The sequence below is a fragment of the Vigna unguiculata genome, chromosome 11 (assembly GCF_037176805.1).
Source record: "Vigna unguiculata cultivar grain cowpea cultivar isolate G323 ecotype 2 chromosome 11, ASM3717680v1, whole genome shotgun sequence".
Lineage (NCBI taxonomy): Eukaryota > Viridiplantae > Streptophyta > Magnoliopsida > Fabales > Fabaceae > Vigna > Vigna unguiculata.
In genome coordinates this window covers 41,642,183-41,662,575 of record NC_140802.1, presented here as the reverse complement: position 1 = coordinate 41,662,575, position 20,393 = coordinate 41,642,183, and the positions used below count along the sequence as shown (strand labels likewise).

General features: G+C 29.3%; 2 protein-coding genes across 3 annotated transcripts; both read left to right on the top strand.

The window, feature by feature from the left end:
- The first annotated feature begins 1,150 nt into the window (after positions 1 to 1,150).
- LOC114169450 (zinc finger (C3HC4-type RING finger) family protein) lies at positions 1,151 to 4,816 on the top strand. The gene is made up of 3 exons (XM_085669435.1): positions 1,151 to 1,869; positions 2,327 to 3,099; positions 4,404 to 4,816. Exons 1-3 carry the CDS (start codon positions 1,174 to 1,176, stop codon positions 4,558 to 4,560), a joined length of 1,626 nt encoding a protein of 541 aa, XP_085525561.1. The 5' UTR covers positions 1,151 to 1,173; the 3' UTR covers positions 4,561 to 4,816.
- Positions 4,817 to 15,408: 10,592 nt separating this feature from the next.
- Positions 15,409 to 19,957, top strand: LOC114169769 (uncharacterized). Of its 2 annotated transcripts, none has more exons than XM_028055067.2 (6): positions 15,409 to 16,049; positions 16,191 to 16,382; positions 16,624 to 16,860; positions 17,196 to 17,413; positions 18,026 to 18,277; positions 19,451 to 19,601. In XM_028055067.2, exons 1-6 carry the CDS (start codon positions 15,758 to 15,760, stop codon positions 19,460 to 19,462), a joined length of 1,203 nt encoding a protein of 400 aa, XP_027910868.2. In that variant the 5' UTR covers positions 15,409 to 15,757; the 3' UTR covers positions 19,463 to 19,601. The 2 variants fall into 2 exon arrangements, with proteins under 2 accessions (XP_027910868.2, XP_027910867.2); XM_028055066.2 differs by having other exon boundaries at positions 15,420 to 16,049; positions 19,467 to 19,957.
- The last annotated feature ends 436 nt before the right edge of the window (positions 19,958 to 20,393 follow it).

Here is a 20,393-nt window from a genome sequence, read left to right as displayed (position 1 = left end):
ATTAAGTATTATATAAAATATTATGAAAAAGAAACAGAGATTAATAAAAATAATGAATGTATTATTTTATCTATGTCTAGATATTTAATATTTTTCTAATGTTAAATGACACTATAATTACTTTCTTTTATATATATATTATAATTTATAAATGTAATAACAAATACTATATTAATTTTTTAATAAACCCGAACCAAAATTATATTATTCTATAATTTAATCTGATTAGTGAAATAACATACTAAGAAGGAAGATTAGTAGAGTTCTCATCTCAATTTTTTATATAAAAATTATTTATATTTATTTTTATAAATACTTTTTAATTATCTTAATAATTTAATAATAATTTTTATTTTAATGAAAATGGGTTATTTTTTATATACATATTTTTACTATTTTATTTTAGCCAATATAATTTTTTAAATTAAAATAACTACTTATACAAAATGATATGTAAAATAATTAAAACAAATACTTATAATAAAACTATTAAAAACATTTATATTTATTTTATAATTATTTTTATAATTTACTAATATTCATAACAATAATTCTTTTATTTTTTATTATATGCGTAAAAACTTTATTAAATTATAAAATGATTTTTAATTATTAAAATGAAAATTCAATAAACTACAAGATATTTTTTATAAAAAGATAATTATAAAATAAATAATTTTATTATAGATAACTTTTTTATTTATGAATAACTATTTCAATTTAAAAAGTAACTATTAAAAAAATTATACATAAAAAATAATTTTGTTATTAATTGTATAGATAATAATCGAATAAAACCTGTATACACGAGTTTACAGAAATAAATAAAAATACTGAATATTTTTGTTTATACACATGCAGACACCAGATTTTCTTTGTTTTCGTTTTGGAAGATAAACAATTGTTTATACATTGATTTTGAATAAAGTATTTTATACTACAATATATTTTTATCCTTTAAAATAAATAAATAAATTCTAATTTATGTTTGATCAGTTTGATATAGGAATATTTTGTATTGATTTTGAAAGAACATACTTTAAGATAACATATTTATTTATGCTGAAAATTAGGAATTATTTTAAATTCTGTTACTCTGTTTGTTACTTGATTTTGTATTGAGATATTTAAATTCTATTACTCTCTTCTAGTCCGTACTTTGTTTACTCTGACATGGACTTCAGAGAAGATTTTACCCTCGTGTCGGAGCAGCGCCGGGAGTTCGCCACCGCCGAGGTCATGGAATCCGACCTGGAATTTGCCTTTCGTCTCCAATTGCAGGAGGCTCTCGAGGTCTCCCTCGCCGTGAATCCGTCGTCTTCCTCCGCCGTTCTTGAACAGCCTATTGTTGAAGTTGAAGACGCAGTGAACCTGACCTCACTGCAGAACGAAGAGTTGGCGCGTGTGGAGTGCGAGTTGAAGGACAGGGAACAGAGCGAGAGGGAAATGCAAAAGATGAGGGACGATCTCAGTCGAAGGTTTCACGACCAGAAGGTGGCGAGGGATTTATTGTTGATTTCTGAGGCGGATTGGCAGGAGTGGGGCGATCACTTTGAGAAACCGTTCGGTGAGGGTTCATCGTCGTCGCGTAAGACGGGGACGGAGGAAGGGATGGTTAGGGTTTACTTGAAGGGTTTGGTGAGCGAGGAAACCGTGAGCGGGAAGAAGGTTCTGTTATCTGGGATAGGGGTTGCGATCTGTGACGGAAGGAATAATTTGCTATTTGAGGTTTCTAAGTCGGTGATTGGGAATGGCACTAGCAAGGTTGCTGTGGAGATGAAGGCCTTGATTGAAGCCTTCAATATGGCCCTTTCTTTGGACTTAAAGCGCATAACCTACTACACCGATTATCTTCCGCTTCTTCAATTTGTGAGTCCTTATGAACATCATTGTGGTTAAAGATACACGTCTTTTTAAACCTTGGTCGTTTACTTGCGAGTTACGTTAAGGGGCAAATGTAGGTTTTATCATTTATGAATGTGACGTGGGTTGTCTTTTTTATTTTTTTCATTGGGAGGAGACACTTTTTTGTGATATTTACCTGAACTAGAGATCAAAAGGGTCTTGCAGACTAAATATTTTAATTGCTAATTGTAGGCACTAATACAAACACGTGCAATTCTTTCATTGTTGAATTGATTTGGAGAATTTGTTCTGATAATAGACCTCATTGTTGATCCATTAAAGATTGGGTGTTTGGATTATGATGTGGCTGAAATTTCATTTTGTTTGGTGGTGATTTTAGGAAGGTGGGAACCAATGAGTGAGATGATATGATGTTATGTTTTTTTTTTTAGGGTTTTGATATCTTTTTTTTTTGTGGTAGGTGAGAGGAAAATGGTCTGCAAGGCAGCGGAAGATTGCCATGTTGGTTGATCAAATTCGTGTGCTTCAATTGAAGTTTACATACTGTGATTCAAGGCTTTTGGCCAGAAATGATGTCAAGTTTGCATTTAAGCTTGCGAGAGATGCCATTGTGTCTCAGTCTATGAGAGCCACGGAACCTGGGAGTACGAGGAGTTTGAATGAAACCTGTGCTATATGTTTGGAGGATACTGATGCCAGTCAGATTTTTTCAGTTGATGGATGTCAACACCGCTATTGCTTTTCTTGCATGAAACAACATGTTGAGGTGAAGTTGCTTCATGGAATTGCGCCTAAGTGCCCTCATGAGGGATGCAAGTCTGATCTTCTGGTTGACAGCTGCCAGAAGTTCTTGACTCAAAAGTTAATTGATACCATGCGTCAACGGAATTTGGAAGCTTCAATTCCTGTTGCTGAAAAAGTTTACTGCCCTTATCCACGATGTTCTGCATTAATGACAAAAACTCAGGTCTTTGAGTACTCGAAAAATCTTATCGGTGGATCTGAACTATCGGGAGCCAAAAAATGCTTAAACTGTCATGGCCTTTTCTGTTTTAACTGCAAGGTCCCTTGGCATAGTGGTATGACATGTTTTATTTACAAAACGTTGAATCCCAACCCTCCTGCTGAAGATTTGAAGCTGAAGTCTCTGGCATCAACGAGCCTGTGGCGGCAGTGCGTGAAGTGTAACCATATGATTGAACTTGCTGAAGGTTGCTATCACATGACTTGCAGGTATAGTAATAATACTTGCTTAGTTTTATCTTCTTTCGAATACTTTTATTTTTCCTTTTTCCTAACAATGGAAAGTGAGCGTATACAATTCCCTGTACACATAACTGTTAACAATTAACCTACATTTAGTTTTTTACTTATTTATAGAGGCGCATTTGTAGTAGTAACAGAGTTTTACTAATACACTATACTGTTAGTTAAAAGTTATTGAAAATTGCAAATTCATGAGAGACTAATGGAATAAAAATGAGACTCAAAAAAACTTGTGTTTAACTAAAAATTTAACTGATAGCAGAGAGTAAGTTTCAATTTGTCTATGCTATACAAGAAGCAAGCGTAATTGGATGGGTGATGTGGAGTACATGTAATCTTTAATAACCTGACTGAAGTTCAAAACACACACGCACATAGATAGATATAGGAGGGATGGAAACAGCTGGATCAACAAAATTAACTTTTATATAGAGTTATTGACAGTTGTAATATTTGGTTTGGTAAAAGTTACATCAGTGTAATAATTTGATCATTCTGCTTTACGTGTGTATGATAGAATGCTGAAATCTTAGTGTTTTTTGTAGAACTAATATTAAATATGGACAACAACAGCCTTTCACACTAGGCAATGTTGAGTACATGGCTTACACAATGTTTTAATGAGCTCGGTTAAAATCTTAATTTTCAGGGTTATGGTTTTATTGTGAGACCCATTTATTAATTCTCTCCAATGTCCTTATTGGTTTTCCTCTAACCACTTCATGTAGTTAAAATTCATTCAATCTATCATCCCTACTGGTGTTTCCATAGGCATTCTTTGTTTGTGATGAATTGGACCTAGTCACATTAACCATTGTTCTCTTATCTATTCCATGATCGGTACCCACATCAATATTTTCGTAAAATAAGTTTTTGTTCTGTCCTTTTCTGTGTTACTACTCATTCATCTGATCATACTAGCTTCTGCTACTATCAGTTTTCTTTTTTGCAGTTGTGCCGTTAAGGGCCAACATTCAGTATCATAAAGTATAATTGGTTGTAGAAGTACGATAAAATTTTCCTTTGAACATATGATTAGAAAAATAGTTCTCATTGTCATTGCAGTAGAGATGACTCAAACTAAGAACTTTAGTTTGTAACATGCATATTACGTAAGTAGTTTCTTATTTGGATGAATGAAGAAGAACCAAGTCATTAGTGTTGAATTGCAATATCATCAACGGGAGCAATAATATGTTGGCCCATTGCTACTTTCACTTCTAATGCATGTTTTTATTTTATATAATTCCCCGTATTTCTTGTGATTGCAGATGTGGTTTTGAATTTTGCTATAACTGTGGTGCTCAGTGGAAGAACAAAAGAGCAACGTGTTCTTGCCCACTCTGGGCGGAGGACAATATTTGGTTGGAGGAGAGAGATCTGGACGTGGATGATGACGACGATGATGATCCCTTTGGATGGCTTTGATTATTATGATGGTTACTAAGCAGCTGACTGATTGATCAGGTTGATGGTCTCCTTCTAAATCTAGTAAATATTCGTATATCCTAAATATATTACTTAGCAAAGTTTTGTCTGTCTTTTTATTTTTTTCTCTCCTTATTTATCTCTCCATTTAATTTTACACTCAGTCAAGCTCCATTTTTTTGTCAATACACTGTAGCCAAGTGCGTCCTTCCCTCAGTGCATTTAAAAATGAAATAAAATCTTTTATTTCCCTCAATTTACTCTTTTCAGTTTCCTTTGGCTTTGCTTAAAAAAACACTTTTTTGAATGAGTACAATGTCTTCAGACAAATCAACCAAAAGGACAACGAAGTATATGATGATGTTATTTTAATGTTAACTTGGTCGCCTATGAATACGTTGAAAAACAATTATTTTCACTCCTAGTATCATCATGCTTCAACGAAATTGCGATGAAGTTACTGATAGGGAAAATGGGCACACACGAACACGATTGATGTGACTTTCTTTGACGGTTTTAGATAAGTTAGTGACGATGTTATGGTTGAGATGTAATGTGTAATCTTCTCTTTAATTAGCTTCCTGTATTGTTTGCCTTATCATTGAAAAATCGTCATTTTTTTATTCAGAAATTTAGAGTTACAGTTATCTGGGCACGGGTTGGTGATAAGTGTCTGATGGTTAGTGTCTGTAAAAGCTGAATAGAGTTTTAAGTTTGTAACATCTTATAGTGATGATGGTCTAGAATTATATTTATAGATTTAGAAATAGTTATTATCCACTTTATTATTTAGGGGTAGTGGGTGTTGTTGAAGAAGATGAAATAAAATTAGGGTTTTTTATTTTAGGTAGGCCTCGAGTCTAATTCTGAAAACCAAATATATCAAAACTTTTTGTTCTCAAAATAACAAATTTCGGTCTTAGAGCAAGTATAAGAAGTTTGGTGTTTTTAATTCTGGAAATGGAAATTGAATAAAGCTCACCTGGGATAAAATATCTTAATTGTGTTGCATCTTGCTTTACAAGACCTATTATTCCATTACCATAATAAGATAGATAATAATAGTTGTTTTTAGGTATATAAATATATTTATACACTATCACTATAGGAGACTCATTAAATGTTACCTTTATTCAACTTTTTGCAATAACAGTTACCAATTTTGTTTAAGATACGCAGTTACCAATGGAATTATGGAAGAATTGATGAGTGAAAAGAGGGAATTTTGTCATCCAGTAACGGTTACACCTGAACTTGTATCGTGTCATTATTTCAACAATAATTAATTAACTTTATAAAAAATCATTAAAATATAAATATAATATTATCAAATAATTAATATAAAAGAACATATATAATGTCAAATATTTAAAAGTAAATGATAATTGTATAATTAAATAAAAGTAAATAAGTTATATAAAATATTATAACATTACACGTAAATAAATTTTAAAACAACCAAAAAATTGTTAAATAGATAATCAAAAAGTTGCTAAATTTTGAAAATATCAGTGAAATAAAGTTGATAAAGCTAGTTAAGAGATATTTCTAAAAAGTTATAAAAAATTATATATTTTAATTTAAAAATATTTTAAATTTCTCTTATTTTCTAAATTATAATGATTTTTTTTCGTATACTAATAAAATCAAAATCGTAAAACGTTACTTAAATGAAATCTATGATAACTTAGAAAACGCTGTATTTAAGAAATTATAAAGTGTTTAACATTATAAAGTATTTAACATAATGGATATTCAATTACTTTAATATTAAACTATTAAAGTATAAATATAGAAATTTTATAAATGGGTTATACTAGTAGGATGATTTTTATGGCGAACTCTCTAAGTCCAATCAATTTTTCAAACTGAATAAGTTGATTTTCTTTTATTTTTTTTCTTGTTTGGTTTCAATTTTTGTGTATGTGGGAAATCTTGGCCCACATGTGTCATGTGAGTTTTTTTTGTGAATTTCTGCTTATCAGTAGTTCTGATTGATGTTCCCATATGTGATTATAGATTGAGTTGTGAGCTCTGTTATCTTTGAAGGAGGGTTTGATACATACTTTTTCGGGTTGTTTGAGTTATCTCGTATGTAAAGAAAGTTAATTGCATTATTTTAAGTTACAAAGATGTTAGAATTGTAAATTTTATAATTGTAATGTAATTGGTTGTTGTATATGAGTTGTGAAATAATGTGTGATATGTGAAAATTATGGAATTTAGGTTTTTAATATGCTCATTTGAGAATGTTTGATGATTTGGTATTGCATCTAAGATCAATTAACATTGATAATTGTGATGAATTCGAGTTTTGGTATGTGTATGGCATCTGTGAAGGTTCTTAGGATGTTTAGACTGATTTGGAGATGCACAATTATGCAAAATCCTGTTATGTAGAGTTATGCAAACTCGTTGGATGAATTTAACTGACTTAGGAGTCACTGGACGAGCATTTACTCGTTGGGCGAGTTGTTGAAGGATTTTTTTCCTGGAGTCCCAATGATAAACTTGCTGGATGAGTCATCTGGTCTCTGGTCGAAAGGGCATTTTGCACTTCTCGTCCAACAAGAAGATGTGCTTGCGAGTAGATTAGAACCTGATAAATTGTTGACTGATTTATTTTATAAACTTGGTAACTTATGAATGATTGATTGAGAGATATTTGATGAATTAGAATTTGTTTATACTAATTTAAGGAGGATTAGTAATGGAATTTTGTAGTGTATGCATTGATCTAGGGGTCCAGTTGAAAGTTATCCTAACCCTAAACTCAAATAACCATTCAAATTCTTAAGTAGAGAGAAATGAGGTATGTGGTGAGAGGAGTAGGAGGTCCTAGTCTAGGGGTTTTATCTTGACCAAAGGTGTTAATGGACTAACCTTGTATGTAATAGAGTATAACTCTTTGTTTATCGCTCTGCAGAGCATGAGATGCCACTACAAGTGCACAACTTATTAGGATCCGATATCAATACAAGTATCCGGATAATCATAGTTTGAAGTCTTTACATGAAATTGAATGATATATTATATATGATTTATGTATCTTTATTTGTAAATGATTTAATCTTTTAATTACACTAGCTTATCATTTTCTTTGTGTCTTGTTTTCTGATGTCTGTTTTTCTTTTACATTGATCACTTAATTGGTGTGAACAGCTGAAGATTCTATGGTTGGGCCAGTACAAGGAAGAGATGATGCAGAAGAGATGATGCACCTGTTATCTTGTGTTCAATGTTTACATTTTGAAAAACTCCAAACTTTTAGATGGTTATGTATAACATTTGTATTTCAATTTATTTTATTTTGAATGACTCTAATATGATATTTATATTTTAGAATTATATGCTTTGATTTTATCAATTATGAAATGTTTTGTTTAATGGGTTAGACTCATAAATGGGATGTCACAAAATCAAACTAGTAATAATTTGAATTTATACTTAAATCTTTTATATCGTGAATGTTGTGATATGACATTAAATTATTATATGATAGTACATGAAATGTATTTATACAATTGTGGTGATAAAAATATCTTTATGAGAATAAGTTAAGAAATAAAAATAATTATCTAAAAAAATGACTAAAATAATATTCTACATGATAAAAAAATAATGCAAATGTTAAAAGTGATTAAATGCATGTCTATAAACAATATAATACACAATTGAATGAAATTACATAATATATATATATATATATATATATATATATATATAATTAAGGATATAATAAAATTTAAAATACTTTAAAGATTTAATAAAAAAAATTCGATATCAAATTAGTTGAATTGTTGATAGATAGTGAAAAATATTTGAACGAAACAAAAAAATTATACAAATGAAATAAAAATTAAGGATCAAATAGAATAAAAATAATTTTTTTTAAATTAACTAATAAATGAAAGATTTGCAATCAAACATTTGAAATTGAGAGAGTTAAATATTTTTATGTTAAAAAAAATGTAAACAATAAATAAAGTACTAAAGATGATTAGAAATAATCAAATGTGATATTTAAAAATTATTTGATTAAATAAAATTAATAATATTTAATTTGAACATAACTACACAAATAAAAAACGTGTAATCAAATTATGATAAGAATGGAAATACTTTAGAAATGGAATGAATTTTGTGAAAATAAAATAATTCAAATAATTAGAAGAAATGAGAAATAAAATTACAGAAAAAAAAATTACAAAACTAAATGCTAAGAGACTAATACATATATATATATATATATATATATATATATTTAAAAATTTTAAGTTTATTTAATAAACTATAAATAATTTAATAATTTAAATAGAAATAAGACGAAAACAAAAATAAATATTAAGATGATTGTGAAAACATAGACGATATGTATAATATATATATATATATATATATATATATATATATATATATATATATATATATATATATATATTTCTAAAACAGTCAATATAAGAATTTTATGTAAAAATAAAAACAAATTCGAATAATACACAAGAAACCAAATATATTTACTATCCTTAAAAGAAAATATGACCATCTATTATGTGTCAGGAGAGGTTGTCCAAAAATTTTACCTTAAACTTAATTTTTATGGTGATATAATCTATAGTATAATTAAAGCGTTCAAAAACTAAAACTGAAAAAAACAAAAGAGAATCCATTAACATTGATTTTTCTTTATATTTTTTAAATTATTTTTTTCTAATTCGTTCAAGTTTCATATTTAAATAAAAGAAACTGTAGATAGTTAATTATTATACATAATATCAGCTATATGTGTTAATTCTAAGAAAAAAATATTACAAATCTTTTAATTTAGACACTCGCTTATCACTCCATCGTCGTTTATCTTCGTCATCTGTAATTCTCAAAAAACAAACTACATGATCATAAGTGTTTCTTTATCTTTGTGATATATATTAGAGTGTTGGGAATAGTCAAAGCGTGAGTCAAAGTTTCATATTGAATAGAAAAGACAAAGTTAAACACTATATAAGAATAAAGACCCATAACAACATTGCCTTAAGATTTTTGTGTAAAAGTGGTGTCTAAGGTCTTATATGTGTAAGACCTAATGTCATATAAGGATATAGAACCACAATTTCTCAATAATTATGGGGTCACCGAAGTGACTGGCCGCATATGAAAAGAAAAAAAAAAAAACAAGGGACTCACCCTTGAGAGAGTCAAAGTCTCACATTGAACAACATTGCCTTAAAATTTTGGGTTAAAGTGGTGTTTAAGGTCATATAATCATATGGAACCACAATCTCTCACTGACCATGTCTTATGACCATAACCATATCATATATGAGAAAATATCTAAACCTATCATAGAGTTACTTTAGTTTTGGATTTTCAGCTTATTAAACAAAATATAAACACATATTTATATAATGAAATTTGTAAAATTTAAAAATATATATAAATGATATTTCGTGTAAAGTTTTGTAAAAAATACTTATTTATGAAGATTAAATCAAAGTGAATGTAGAGCTTTGATTTGATTTGATTGATCAAGTTTTTAACTTTTCTTCTCAGAACAAGAGTTGGTGGGCACAAGAATCTGATCCCATGCAACAAACAAAAAGATAACACCGACAGAGAGTTATCATAAACCTTTTGAAATGCAAAGAAAAGTTAAACATGTGACTCAACCTCACATTCTTTCTTTGTTCTAAAAAATTAATTACGTTGGCTAAACTCGTTGACTAATTACCTTTGTTTGGATTAACGTGTGGACCCACTCCAACTTCCAACTACAAGGAAAGATCATGGACCACTTATATTATATATATATATATATATATATATATATATATATATATATATATATATATATATTAGATGTTTAATTAGTGAGTTTTTTTGTTTTGTTTCAATATATCAATTATCGGTTAATTAATATTTTATTTTATTAAAACAATTGTAGAGTACCGTAAGTAGGTTCTAAAGATGACAGAAGAACTTTAAATATACTATAAATATAAAATTATATTTCATAAATCATCTTAAAATTCTATAGTCATTACATAAACATGATCTAAAATCAAATAATAAATAATAGAATTAAATGTATTTTTCATCTCCAAACAATCTTTTAAAGTTATATTTTGCCTTTTAATTAAACTTTATACTTATTTTATCTTTATATTTTATGAGAGTTGTGTAAAATAATTTTGTCACCAAATTGCACTTCAAAGATATATTATATTTTTCTATAAAATTAAAAAAAAAGTTAATTAAGCCTAAATCAACCTTATCAAATCAATTTATAAAATAAGATTTATGTTCACTAATATACATCTTATGTGTGTGATTATACATTTTTAGATAATGTGAGATAATTGACTCAACAAATAATAAAAACTATGACAAACTTTTGATGACTGTGATATCATTTAAATAAGTGAATTTTATGACATACAACACCAAATGATAAGATGAAATTTGCATTTATTTATAATAAACTGTAAAATTACTCTATCTCTAATTAATGTGAAATTAAAAAAGTATATATATCACATTAGCGTGACATTATACATTAATAATGATATGATAACGTTCTAATGGTAGGTGACACAATAAACCCAATAAACATAAATTTTCACTCTATTGTGATAAATTTTAGATGATGTTCCTTTTCTACTATCTTAATGTCTTAAGAATCTTGCTTATCATATAAGACTTACTTTATTTATTGTTACTTTATTTGTTGTTTGTTAAAAATAATGATTTACACAAATTTAAAAAAAAGTAGAGACAAGATGGATAAATAATTTAGTATAAGAATAATATTTTGTAATTGTGTATATTAATCAAAAAATGATATTTTATAATTTTTATCTTGATTTTCACATTAGCGTTAGTTCCACTTTATTCCAAATTTAATAATTAAATATTTTTCTTTGTTTTTCTGAATTGAGAAAAAGAAAAAAGCCTAATGCAAACATGAAAATAAAAACAAAAAAAAAAATATAAAATATTATTTTTTGTGTCAAATACAGTTCGGAAGAGAAGTTATAGAAAATGGTTGTAAAAATATATTTTTTTTAATTAATATACACAATTATAAAAGGTAATCCTTCACTGTATTCATAATATATTATTTATTATTTACAAGTTGAATAATCTAAACCAATAATACAAGAAAATACTAAATTATTAATGAAAAAAAATTGTTAATAAAACATATATAACTTATTAATGAATATCGATGAATTGAAAAATTATAATTATTCATTGACAAATCATCATTCTTATTATCCACGAAAATATTTGTTGATAAAATATATCTCGATAAATATTTATGTTAGTACAAGAGTGTTAAAGTTTTTGCTTTGCTCTTTGATTATTTCGTTATAAAATTTATTGATAAATTGATTGGTAATTGATTTTTTTTAAACTCATCCGTTATATTTTAAATTGTTGATAATTTTTTTTTTAATTTGTTAGTAATTTCATCAATATATGTTTTTTTTTAAATTTGTTGTTAATTCCATTGTTAATTATTTTTTAATTTGTTGTTAATTATTTTTTGGTATAAATACATATTTGGTACCCAAACTTTTTCGGAAAGTTCAATGTGGTACCCGAACTTTAGGAATGTTCAATTTGGTACCCCAATTTTCTAAAGAGGTTCAATTTGGTCCTCTCCGTTAAGTTGGAGTTAACACTGTGTCCGTACAGGACACGTGTCAAGCCATGAAATTTTTATTTTATTTTTTATTTTTTTTCAAAAAATTATTTTTTTTTTCAAAAAAATTAAAAAAACTGCCACGTGTCAGTTTATCATCGTGCCACGTGGCAGCTTACAAGCATGACATGTGGCAGTGTAATAGTTGTTTTCAATTTAGTACCCCAATTTAAATTTTTGGTTCAATTTAGTACCCAAATTTTTTAAAATGATCTAATTTCGTCCTTTCCTATTTGAGACCAAATTAGTAAATAAGCTTAATTATAATTTATATAAACATGTTAAAATAATTGTTTTGAATTTATACATCAAATCACTACACCTAAATATTCAAATTATTTTATTTTTTACAAGTGTAAAAAATTTCATGTATAAAAAATTACAAAGGTTAAAATAATTTAAGTATTTAGGTGAAATGATTTGATGTATATATATTATAAAAAGTTATTGTAACGTGTATATATAGGTTATAATTAAGCTTATTTACTAATTTGGTCTCAAATGGAAGATGACGAAATTGAATGATTTTAAAAAATTGGGGTACTAAATTGAACCAAAAATTTAAATTGGGTACTAAATTGAAAACAACTATTACATTGCCACGTGTCATGCTTGTAAGCTGCCACGTGGCACGATGATAAACTGACATGTGGCAGTTTTTTAAATTTTTTGAAAAAAAAAATAAAAAAAAAAATAAAAATTTCATGGCTTGACACGTGTCCTGTACGGACACGGTGTTAACTCCAACTTAACGGAGAGGACCAAATTGAACCTCTTTAGAAAATTGGGGTACCAAATTGAACATTCTTAAAGTTCGGGTACCACATTGAACTTTCCGAAAAAGTTTGAGTACCAAATGTATATTTATACCTTATTTTTTTTAAGATTGTCCATAATTAAATTTTCTTAAATTTATTGATAATTATTTTTTAAAATTTTTCAGTGAAGTTGATACTAAAGTTTTATTGACAAAATATTTGTTATGAATTAATTGAAGATGAATTAAAAGAAAAAAAAAGAGAATGAAAAAGTTGAAGAAGAAAAAGAAACAGATGAACAAGAAAAAAATTTAGTAAAAAAAATCAAATTACGATATTTATTAATAAATAATTACCGATAAATTTTAATTTTTTAATCATTAAATAAAATTTTCTAAATATTGACAAAATTTATCTACAAATATTTTACCAAATCTGTTAATAATTTTAATTATCAACGAATTTTTTATATTTATTGAGAAATTTTGTCGGTCCATAATTTTATGTTTTTTCGGTACAATTTTTGTTGAAATATATACTAACACTTTTATTAACGCTCTTTTACAGATATTAAGTAAAAACAAATAAAAGAAATTATATTTTCTTAAGTTAAAACTAACTTAATATATGTCACTTTGTAAAATATATATATATATATATATATATATATATATATATATATTTAAAAAAAACACTCATTTATTTTTTTCTTCTGCGTACAAAGAAATCTATTCAAGTATATCAAAATCTTATTTCTTGACATACTCGTAGAACGAAAGCTGTATGTGGGGAAATTGACTATTATTATTTTTTTAAAATTAGTCTCATGATTTACGTGAAATTATCTACAAATTCCATCAACTACAAAGAACACTCATCGAGAAGTTTTCATTCATCTCTTTCTTTTTCATAAAATAGTTATAATTTTACAGTTTCTGTATTTCTCTTTATTTATTATCAATTAATTTTGAGTTTTCCATTTTTTATTTCCCATTAGGTGAACTTTTAAATCAAATGGTCCATGAGATGAGAACGACATTAAGATTGCAACCAAGTGGTGTTAAAATAGTAAATTTGCACAGAAAACTTTAGCTATTTAAAAAAAATATTTTATCCGTACAAATATTTGTTGATTTTTGTTTCTATAATTCTTCCTTCATATTCGTAGACAATTCCTTACCTCGTTTTCTTTTTTAAGACCATACAAATTGGTTCCAAGTTCTTAAGGTGGCTTGGTCTAAAGGCATTACATGCAGAACCAAGTATTGAAATGCCATTTACTTTTTTTGTTTTTTTAGTTACAAAAATAAGTGTATTTAAAAGTATTTAAAAGAAAAATTAAATATGTTTTTCTCTTTCCAATCAGTTTTGAAATTAATTTATTTCGAAATTTTGAACCAATTTAGTCGTTTATCTTTCTTTAAGATACGAACATTTAATCCTTTTAATCAAATTTTGTTAAATTGATCTGAGTTAACATTGAAACAAAAATATATTAAATCTTAAACAACTCAAATACAATATTAAAATGCGTATGAAACATTAGATAAATCTAACAAAATTTAATTAAAAAAATTAATTTCACGTATTTTAAAAATTTTAAAAAATGAAAGATTAAATTGATCTAAAATTTTAAAATGAATTAATTTCAAAATTTAATTAAAAGTTATATATTTAATCCTTAAAAAATACAAAAGGTTATATTTGAATAGATAAATAATACATATTTTAAAAATATGATATTATACTTCAACACTAATAAGTACTAGTTAGAATAATTATTTGACTTTTCTATTGGAAGACGAAAAAGGATCTTTTTCAATAAGCTAAAGTAGCGACAAAAAAGTATTCGAAGACTTTTTATTTATCAAAACTTTGGATGACAAAAGAAATAAGAATAATTCATAACGTAACGAAAAATTATCTCATCATATTTAGATATTTACAAAAACAATAACAAACATCCAACAAAAAAGATATTACATGGACGTTGTTTTCCTATAAGAAGAAGTGATTGGACAAACATATCTATATGAACATTTTTCAAGAAAAATATTTAAAAGTTTTAAAAAATATTTATTTATTTTTTAAGAGTAGTGGGAGAGAAATTTGTCCTGAGATGTGAATTTTATAAAATAAACTAAGAAAACGGTGTACACGTGGCGACGATCCGTGCAGCGTTCAGTGAGCGTCATTCCACCGCAAAGACGCCTCACCAAAATGAAAACTTTTCAGTTTTTTTCACTTTTGAAAGAAAGATTATGAAGTGGTTTAACATCATTGATTATCTTTGAATATATGATATAGAATATAGATTAGAGTAATTAATTTCTGAGAAACATGTTTTAGAAGTAATAAACAGAGCCATGAAAGGGTAATAGCGTGAGCAGTGACGGTTAAAGAAAAGGTGCTTTGGTGGCGCAACGTCCCCATCCAAATTCCAAACCACCAAAAGCCACTCCCATTTTTCTCACTCACCACTGTTTTTCTTCTTCTTCTTCTTCTTGGGTCCATTTCTTTGTCAGCATTAACCCATCACAATTCCAACTCCATTCTATATAAACAACAGCAAAATAAATATTAGTAATAAATACCTGATTTGTAACTTTTTCCTTTTCCCTTTCTCCAATCCAAACTCAAATCTTCACTTTTCTGCTCCAATCATGTCTACTTTCCCCCCGTTTTCTTCGAGAATGTGATTGTTTGGGGAAAACAAGAGAGCGAGTGAAGCGTGATGGAGTGGGTGAAGATGAAGGAGTGCGCGAGAGAGTTCATGGTTGGGGTGGCGGAGATGACGGTGGAGTTCGGAAAAGGTTGCAGAGACATAGTCAAGCAGAGTTTGGTCAATGAAGATTCATTTATCGTCAAAAACTTAGGGAGAGATTCCTACATTGGAAAAAGACTCAGAGGACCCTGTGCCAAGCTTTTCGCCAAATTGAGCTTCTTCAACGAGTATTTGCCAGAGGATAAGGATCCTCTTCACGCTTGGTCCGTCATTTTCTTCGTTTTCCTTCTCGCGTTCTTAGGTAATCGACTTCAATTTCAATGTAACGGAATCAATTTAATATTTTGGAAGCTCGCTTTTGGATCAGGTTGGGATTAGCTTCGTGGAAGTTGTTAATGCTGTCTGTGGTGTTTGAGTATGATTGATTTGTTTTTATTTCTAGCTTTGTATGTGAATTTTGAGCGTGATCCGGACGCGCCGCCGGTGAAGCAGGTGTTTCTGCATCCTCCTAGTGCTTCTCGCGTTGTGCTTCCTGACGGACGGTACATGGCGTATAAGGAGCAAGGTGTTTCGTCTCAGAAAGCTAGGTTTTCCATCATTGCTCCTCATAGTTTTCTTTCCTCCCGGCTTGCAGGTTGATTTTCTTTTGAATTGTTAGCTTTAGTTGCTGTTAATTTTTTGTGATTTTATGTGAGGAGAAGTTGTTTCGTGGTCCAACCCTACTGTGACCACGGGTCACAACTAGTCTTTACATGAGAAGTAATTGAACTTTGCTAATTTGTTTATGTGGAGATTGGGGTGAGACTATAGAGACCGGTTTGAGGTATAGTTTTTTAATTCTATTAATAGTTTTTTGACATCTTCTTTGGAATTAGGGATTCCTGGAGTTAAAGATTCTCTGCTGGTAGAGTTTGGTATTCGTTTGTTGACGTATGATCTTCCTGGTTTTGGTGAGAGTGATCCTCACCCCAACCGGAACCTGGAATCCTCGGCAACAGATATGGCATGTTTAGCGGATGCTCTCGGTGTGAACAAGTTTTGGGTTGTTGGTTATTCAAGCGGGAGTATGCATGCTTGGGCTGCACTTAGATACATTCCTGATAGGCTTGCTGGTATTTTTTTTTTTTTTTGTTGTGTGCTTTTTTCTTTTTTTGTCATGCAACTTTTGATACAGTTCATGTCACAAATTTTGTAGCTTTTTAGCCATTTACTTTATGTTTTATTGCTGTATTTTTCATTTCATTTAGGCCTTTTTGTTCTTTTCCCTCATTTAAAACAATTGAACAAATTGATCAAAGAGTGTTGTCATAACTTTTTGCATCCTTTTGAAAGTACTGCTTTTTGGAAAATATATTAGGTAATATATGTGTGTAATGTGCTGCAACAATATAATCAAGTTTTTCAGAGGGAATAAGCAGAAATTAATCCGTCGGATGTTCATTATCAGGTGCGGCCATGTTTGCTCCCATGGTGAACCCATATGATCCTATGATGACAAAGGAAGAGAGACGAAGAACTTGGAACAAATGGACACGGAGAAGAAAATTCTTGTACTTCTTAGCCCGGAGGTTTCCTAGATTTCTAGCCTTCTTCTATCAGCGAAGCTTCTTGTCTGGAAAGCATGGACAGATTGATAAGTGGCTGTCATTATCTCTGGGAAGGAGGGTAAGGGAAACTTTTATCCCTTTATATCTTAATCAACAAATCCAATATTTACAATTTGGTTCCTTTAAAGTGAGATGCATACTTAATGTAGAGTTAGAACTCTTGGTAAGAAAATCGAGGGAATAGTTATAATTCATAGTTTGAAATACTGTTGTATGTATTTTACGACATTCAACTGTTGATTTTTCAAATCAATGGTTATAATTCCGTACTGTATCCTTTAAACTGCACCTATCACTTTAGAGAGGCAAATACTGATATGTGACATCCATATATGACTTCAAACGTTTAACATTTTTGTTGATGGTCCACTTTATGACTGTCACCTGTATTCAGTTAGATAGACTAAACATTAGAGTTGTGCCAATTAACTGATCAGTATATGGATGAGACGGCTTTGCACAATTGCTAAAGAAATTCTTGACATTTTCAAATATTGTTTAGCTCTGTTCTGTGATTTAATGCAAAAATTATTACTGAACTTTCGTTGAAATTGATAGCAAAGTAAATGTGTCACCAAAAGCAGGTTCTGATGGCCCATGCTTTCCCAGGAGTTTTTTTTTTTTTTAAACATGTGCATTGACTCATGCAAGATTGCAATGTCCCTTTCAGGATAAAGCACTGATGGAAGATCCAATTTATGAGGAATTCTGGCAAAGGGATGTGGAGGAATCAACCAGACAAAGAAATGTGAAACCCTTTGTGGAGGAAGCTGCTTTGCAGGTCTCAAATTGGGGTTTCAGCCTTTCGGACCTCAAGTTGCAGAAGAGGAAACCGAGTAGTGAGTTACTCAGTTGGCTGAAATCAATGTTCACTGAAACTCAGGAATATATAGGATTTCTTGGCCCAATACATATATGGCAAGTGAGTGCACCTATGTTTCATTCACATAAATCTAGTCATATTATCAGAATTGCTTGCTTGTGTTCTTCTATCCAAACAATTTAATTTAAATCTATCGGAGATCACACATCAATTAGAGATATAACCAAATTATAATATATAGGTGAATGTAAACTTTACTTTATCAAGTTGATTTTATAGAATTGAATTAGATTTAAGGTTCTCTTTCTAAGATGGTATCAAATCTTATCCTAATGAGGTTTGTTGGGTCTATAGTGCCACTTGTTATTAGGTCGGTATCAAACCACTTTCAAACATCCAATCTCACACTTGAGATGTTCAATCTTTAGTGTGAGGAGGTGTGTTAGAACATCAACTAGAGATATAGCCAAACCCTGCAAGCGACTAAGGTTAATTCCAGTTTCTTATAAAACCAAATCACTTAAAGGCAATGATGCAATATGCATATTTGGAATATATTTGATACAATATTGGATAAGAATGTAGCTACACTTGAGTATGTCAAATAATAATATTAAAAATTGATTAGTATATACAAATGTTCTAAAACACTAAATGTATTGAATTTAAACTACTAAACATTATCAAGCTCATTTTCAGCATTTTCAATTGCTTTCTTGCCTTTTGAATTCATTTTAGAAGTTCTAAAAGCTAATTTGTCCATTTTGACCAGTTGGTCCTAAATGTCAAAACCATATTACATCTTTTTCCCTTTTATATTATATTAAAGCAACTTGCTTTGACTTTTTTTCTTTTCTTGTTTCCCATTATCGGTCAGTACGCCCACCTTTCAGTTATCATTATTATGACTGCATTCTAGGAAGCTTAGCTGTTTTAAGTTCCTAATAGGGCCTAATAGTGTAGCATACTCCTCTATTGAGTGCATGAATGAAAACATTAATCTGTTGCATAGAGTGGAACGAAGCAACAAGTTTTCTTGGTTTCTTTCAATTCTGCTGTTGTATTGCTGTACCTTATCTTCTACTAAACAGAATTTATGAAATTGTGAATGTATGATATGGTTCCTTACTGTAGATGTTTCCTTGCCGTTGTTTATAACTAGAATTAAGAAGTCTTTACTCGTTTATGTGTATTCATCATTTTTACCTGCTTGCTCTAATTCTTTGTTAACCAGCAGTTGACTTTTGTTAGATGAAATATGACTTCTTGTAGTGCAAATGTTAAACAGGGAATGGATGATAAAGTGGTTCCCCCATCAATGACTGATTTTGTGCACCGTGTGCTACCCGGAGCCGCAGTACATAAACTCCCATATGAAGGCCATTTCACTTATATATACTTTTGTCATGAATGCCACCGCCAGATATTTACTACACTCTTCGGAACCCCACAAGGTCCAATCAGCATTCCTGTAAATGTAGATCAAGCCACCCTAGAAGAAGCCAATATTGAAGAGCAGGAAGTACTAAACGATGATGATTATGCTACAAACTAGAAGTACACAGTATAAAAATGTTCTTTTCTTCTTCCATTTTTCTGGTCCAACATCACAATTTTATGATGTAAATACCTTATAGTTTTGCCTCATCTCCAATGGAGCAGTATAGGAAAGAAAATAAAAATTCGAGCTTCTGGCCTTTCATTGGGCTGTTGAACTGTCCAACAAAGTACTGTTTGAACTCCTTTAATTCAACAACATCCATGTCCTATTCCCTCTCACCTAGTCATAACTTATACACAAAACTTGCTTTTGGTAACAATGATACTACAATTCGAGTTTAATCAGAAAGTGTGTATTATTTTTACTCGTCGCTTCCCATCCTTCTGTTAGGAGACACCAAATGGTGGAATGTGACAACTGTTCACAATGAAAATAGTCAAACTACTCAAACGAACACTGAAATAATCATTAATGGATCACTGCAATCTTTGTCGTTTACACCAGCAAGGTTTTTTCACTACTTAGTTTCATTTCTATCTAGCCTTGCACCTGAGAACCTTTCTGGTAAATGACTCATTTTATGTTTATTAAAGGGAGCAACTATGCTATTTTACCTGGTAGGAGTAATAACAAATGTGATGTCTATGGTTGTATCATGTAACAGTGTATTCTACATGATATTATTGTATTCATTGTAATTTCCTAGAACACAAT

Excerpts from the sequence above, each read along its gene's own strand:
- LOC114169450 (XM_085669435.1), top strand. The coding sequence starts at position 1,174 with ATGGACTTCAGAGAAGATTTTACCCTCGTGTCGGAGCAGCGCCGGGAG. Across the intron at positions 1,870-2,326 it reads ATCTTCCGCTTCTTCAATTT|GTGAGAGGAAAATGGTCTGC; the intron begins GTGAGTCCTTAT and ends TTTTTGTGGTAG. Across the intron at positions 3,100-4,403 it reads TGCTATCACATGACTTGCAG|ATGTGGTTTTGAATTTTGCT; the intron begins GTATAGTAATAA and ends TTGTGATTGCAG.
- LOC114169769 (XM_028055066.2), top strand. The coding sequence starts at position 15,758 with ATGGAGTGGGTGAAGATGAAGGAGTGCGCGAGAGAGTTCATGGTTGGG. Across the intron at positions 16,861-17,195 it reads CATTCCTGATAGGCTTGCTG|GTGCGGCCATGTTTGCTCCC; the intron begins GTATTTTTTTTT and ends GTTCATTATCAG. Across the intron at positions 17,414-18,025 it reads CATTATCTCTGGGAAGGAGG|GATAAAGCACTGATGGAAGA; the intron begins GTAAGGGAAACT and ends TGTCCCTTTCAG.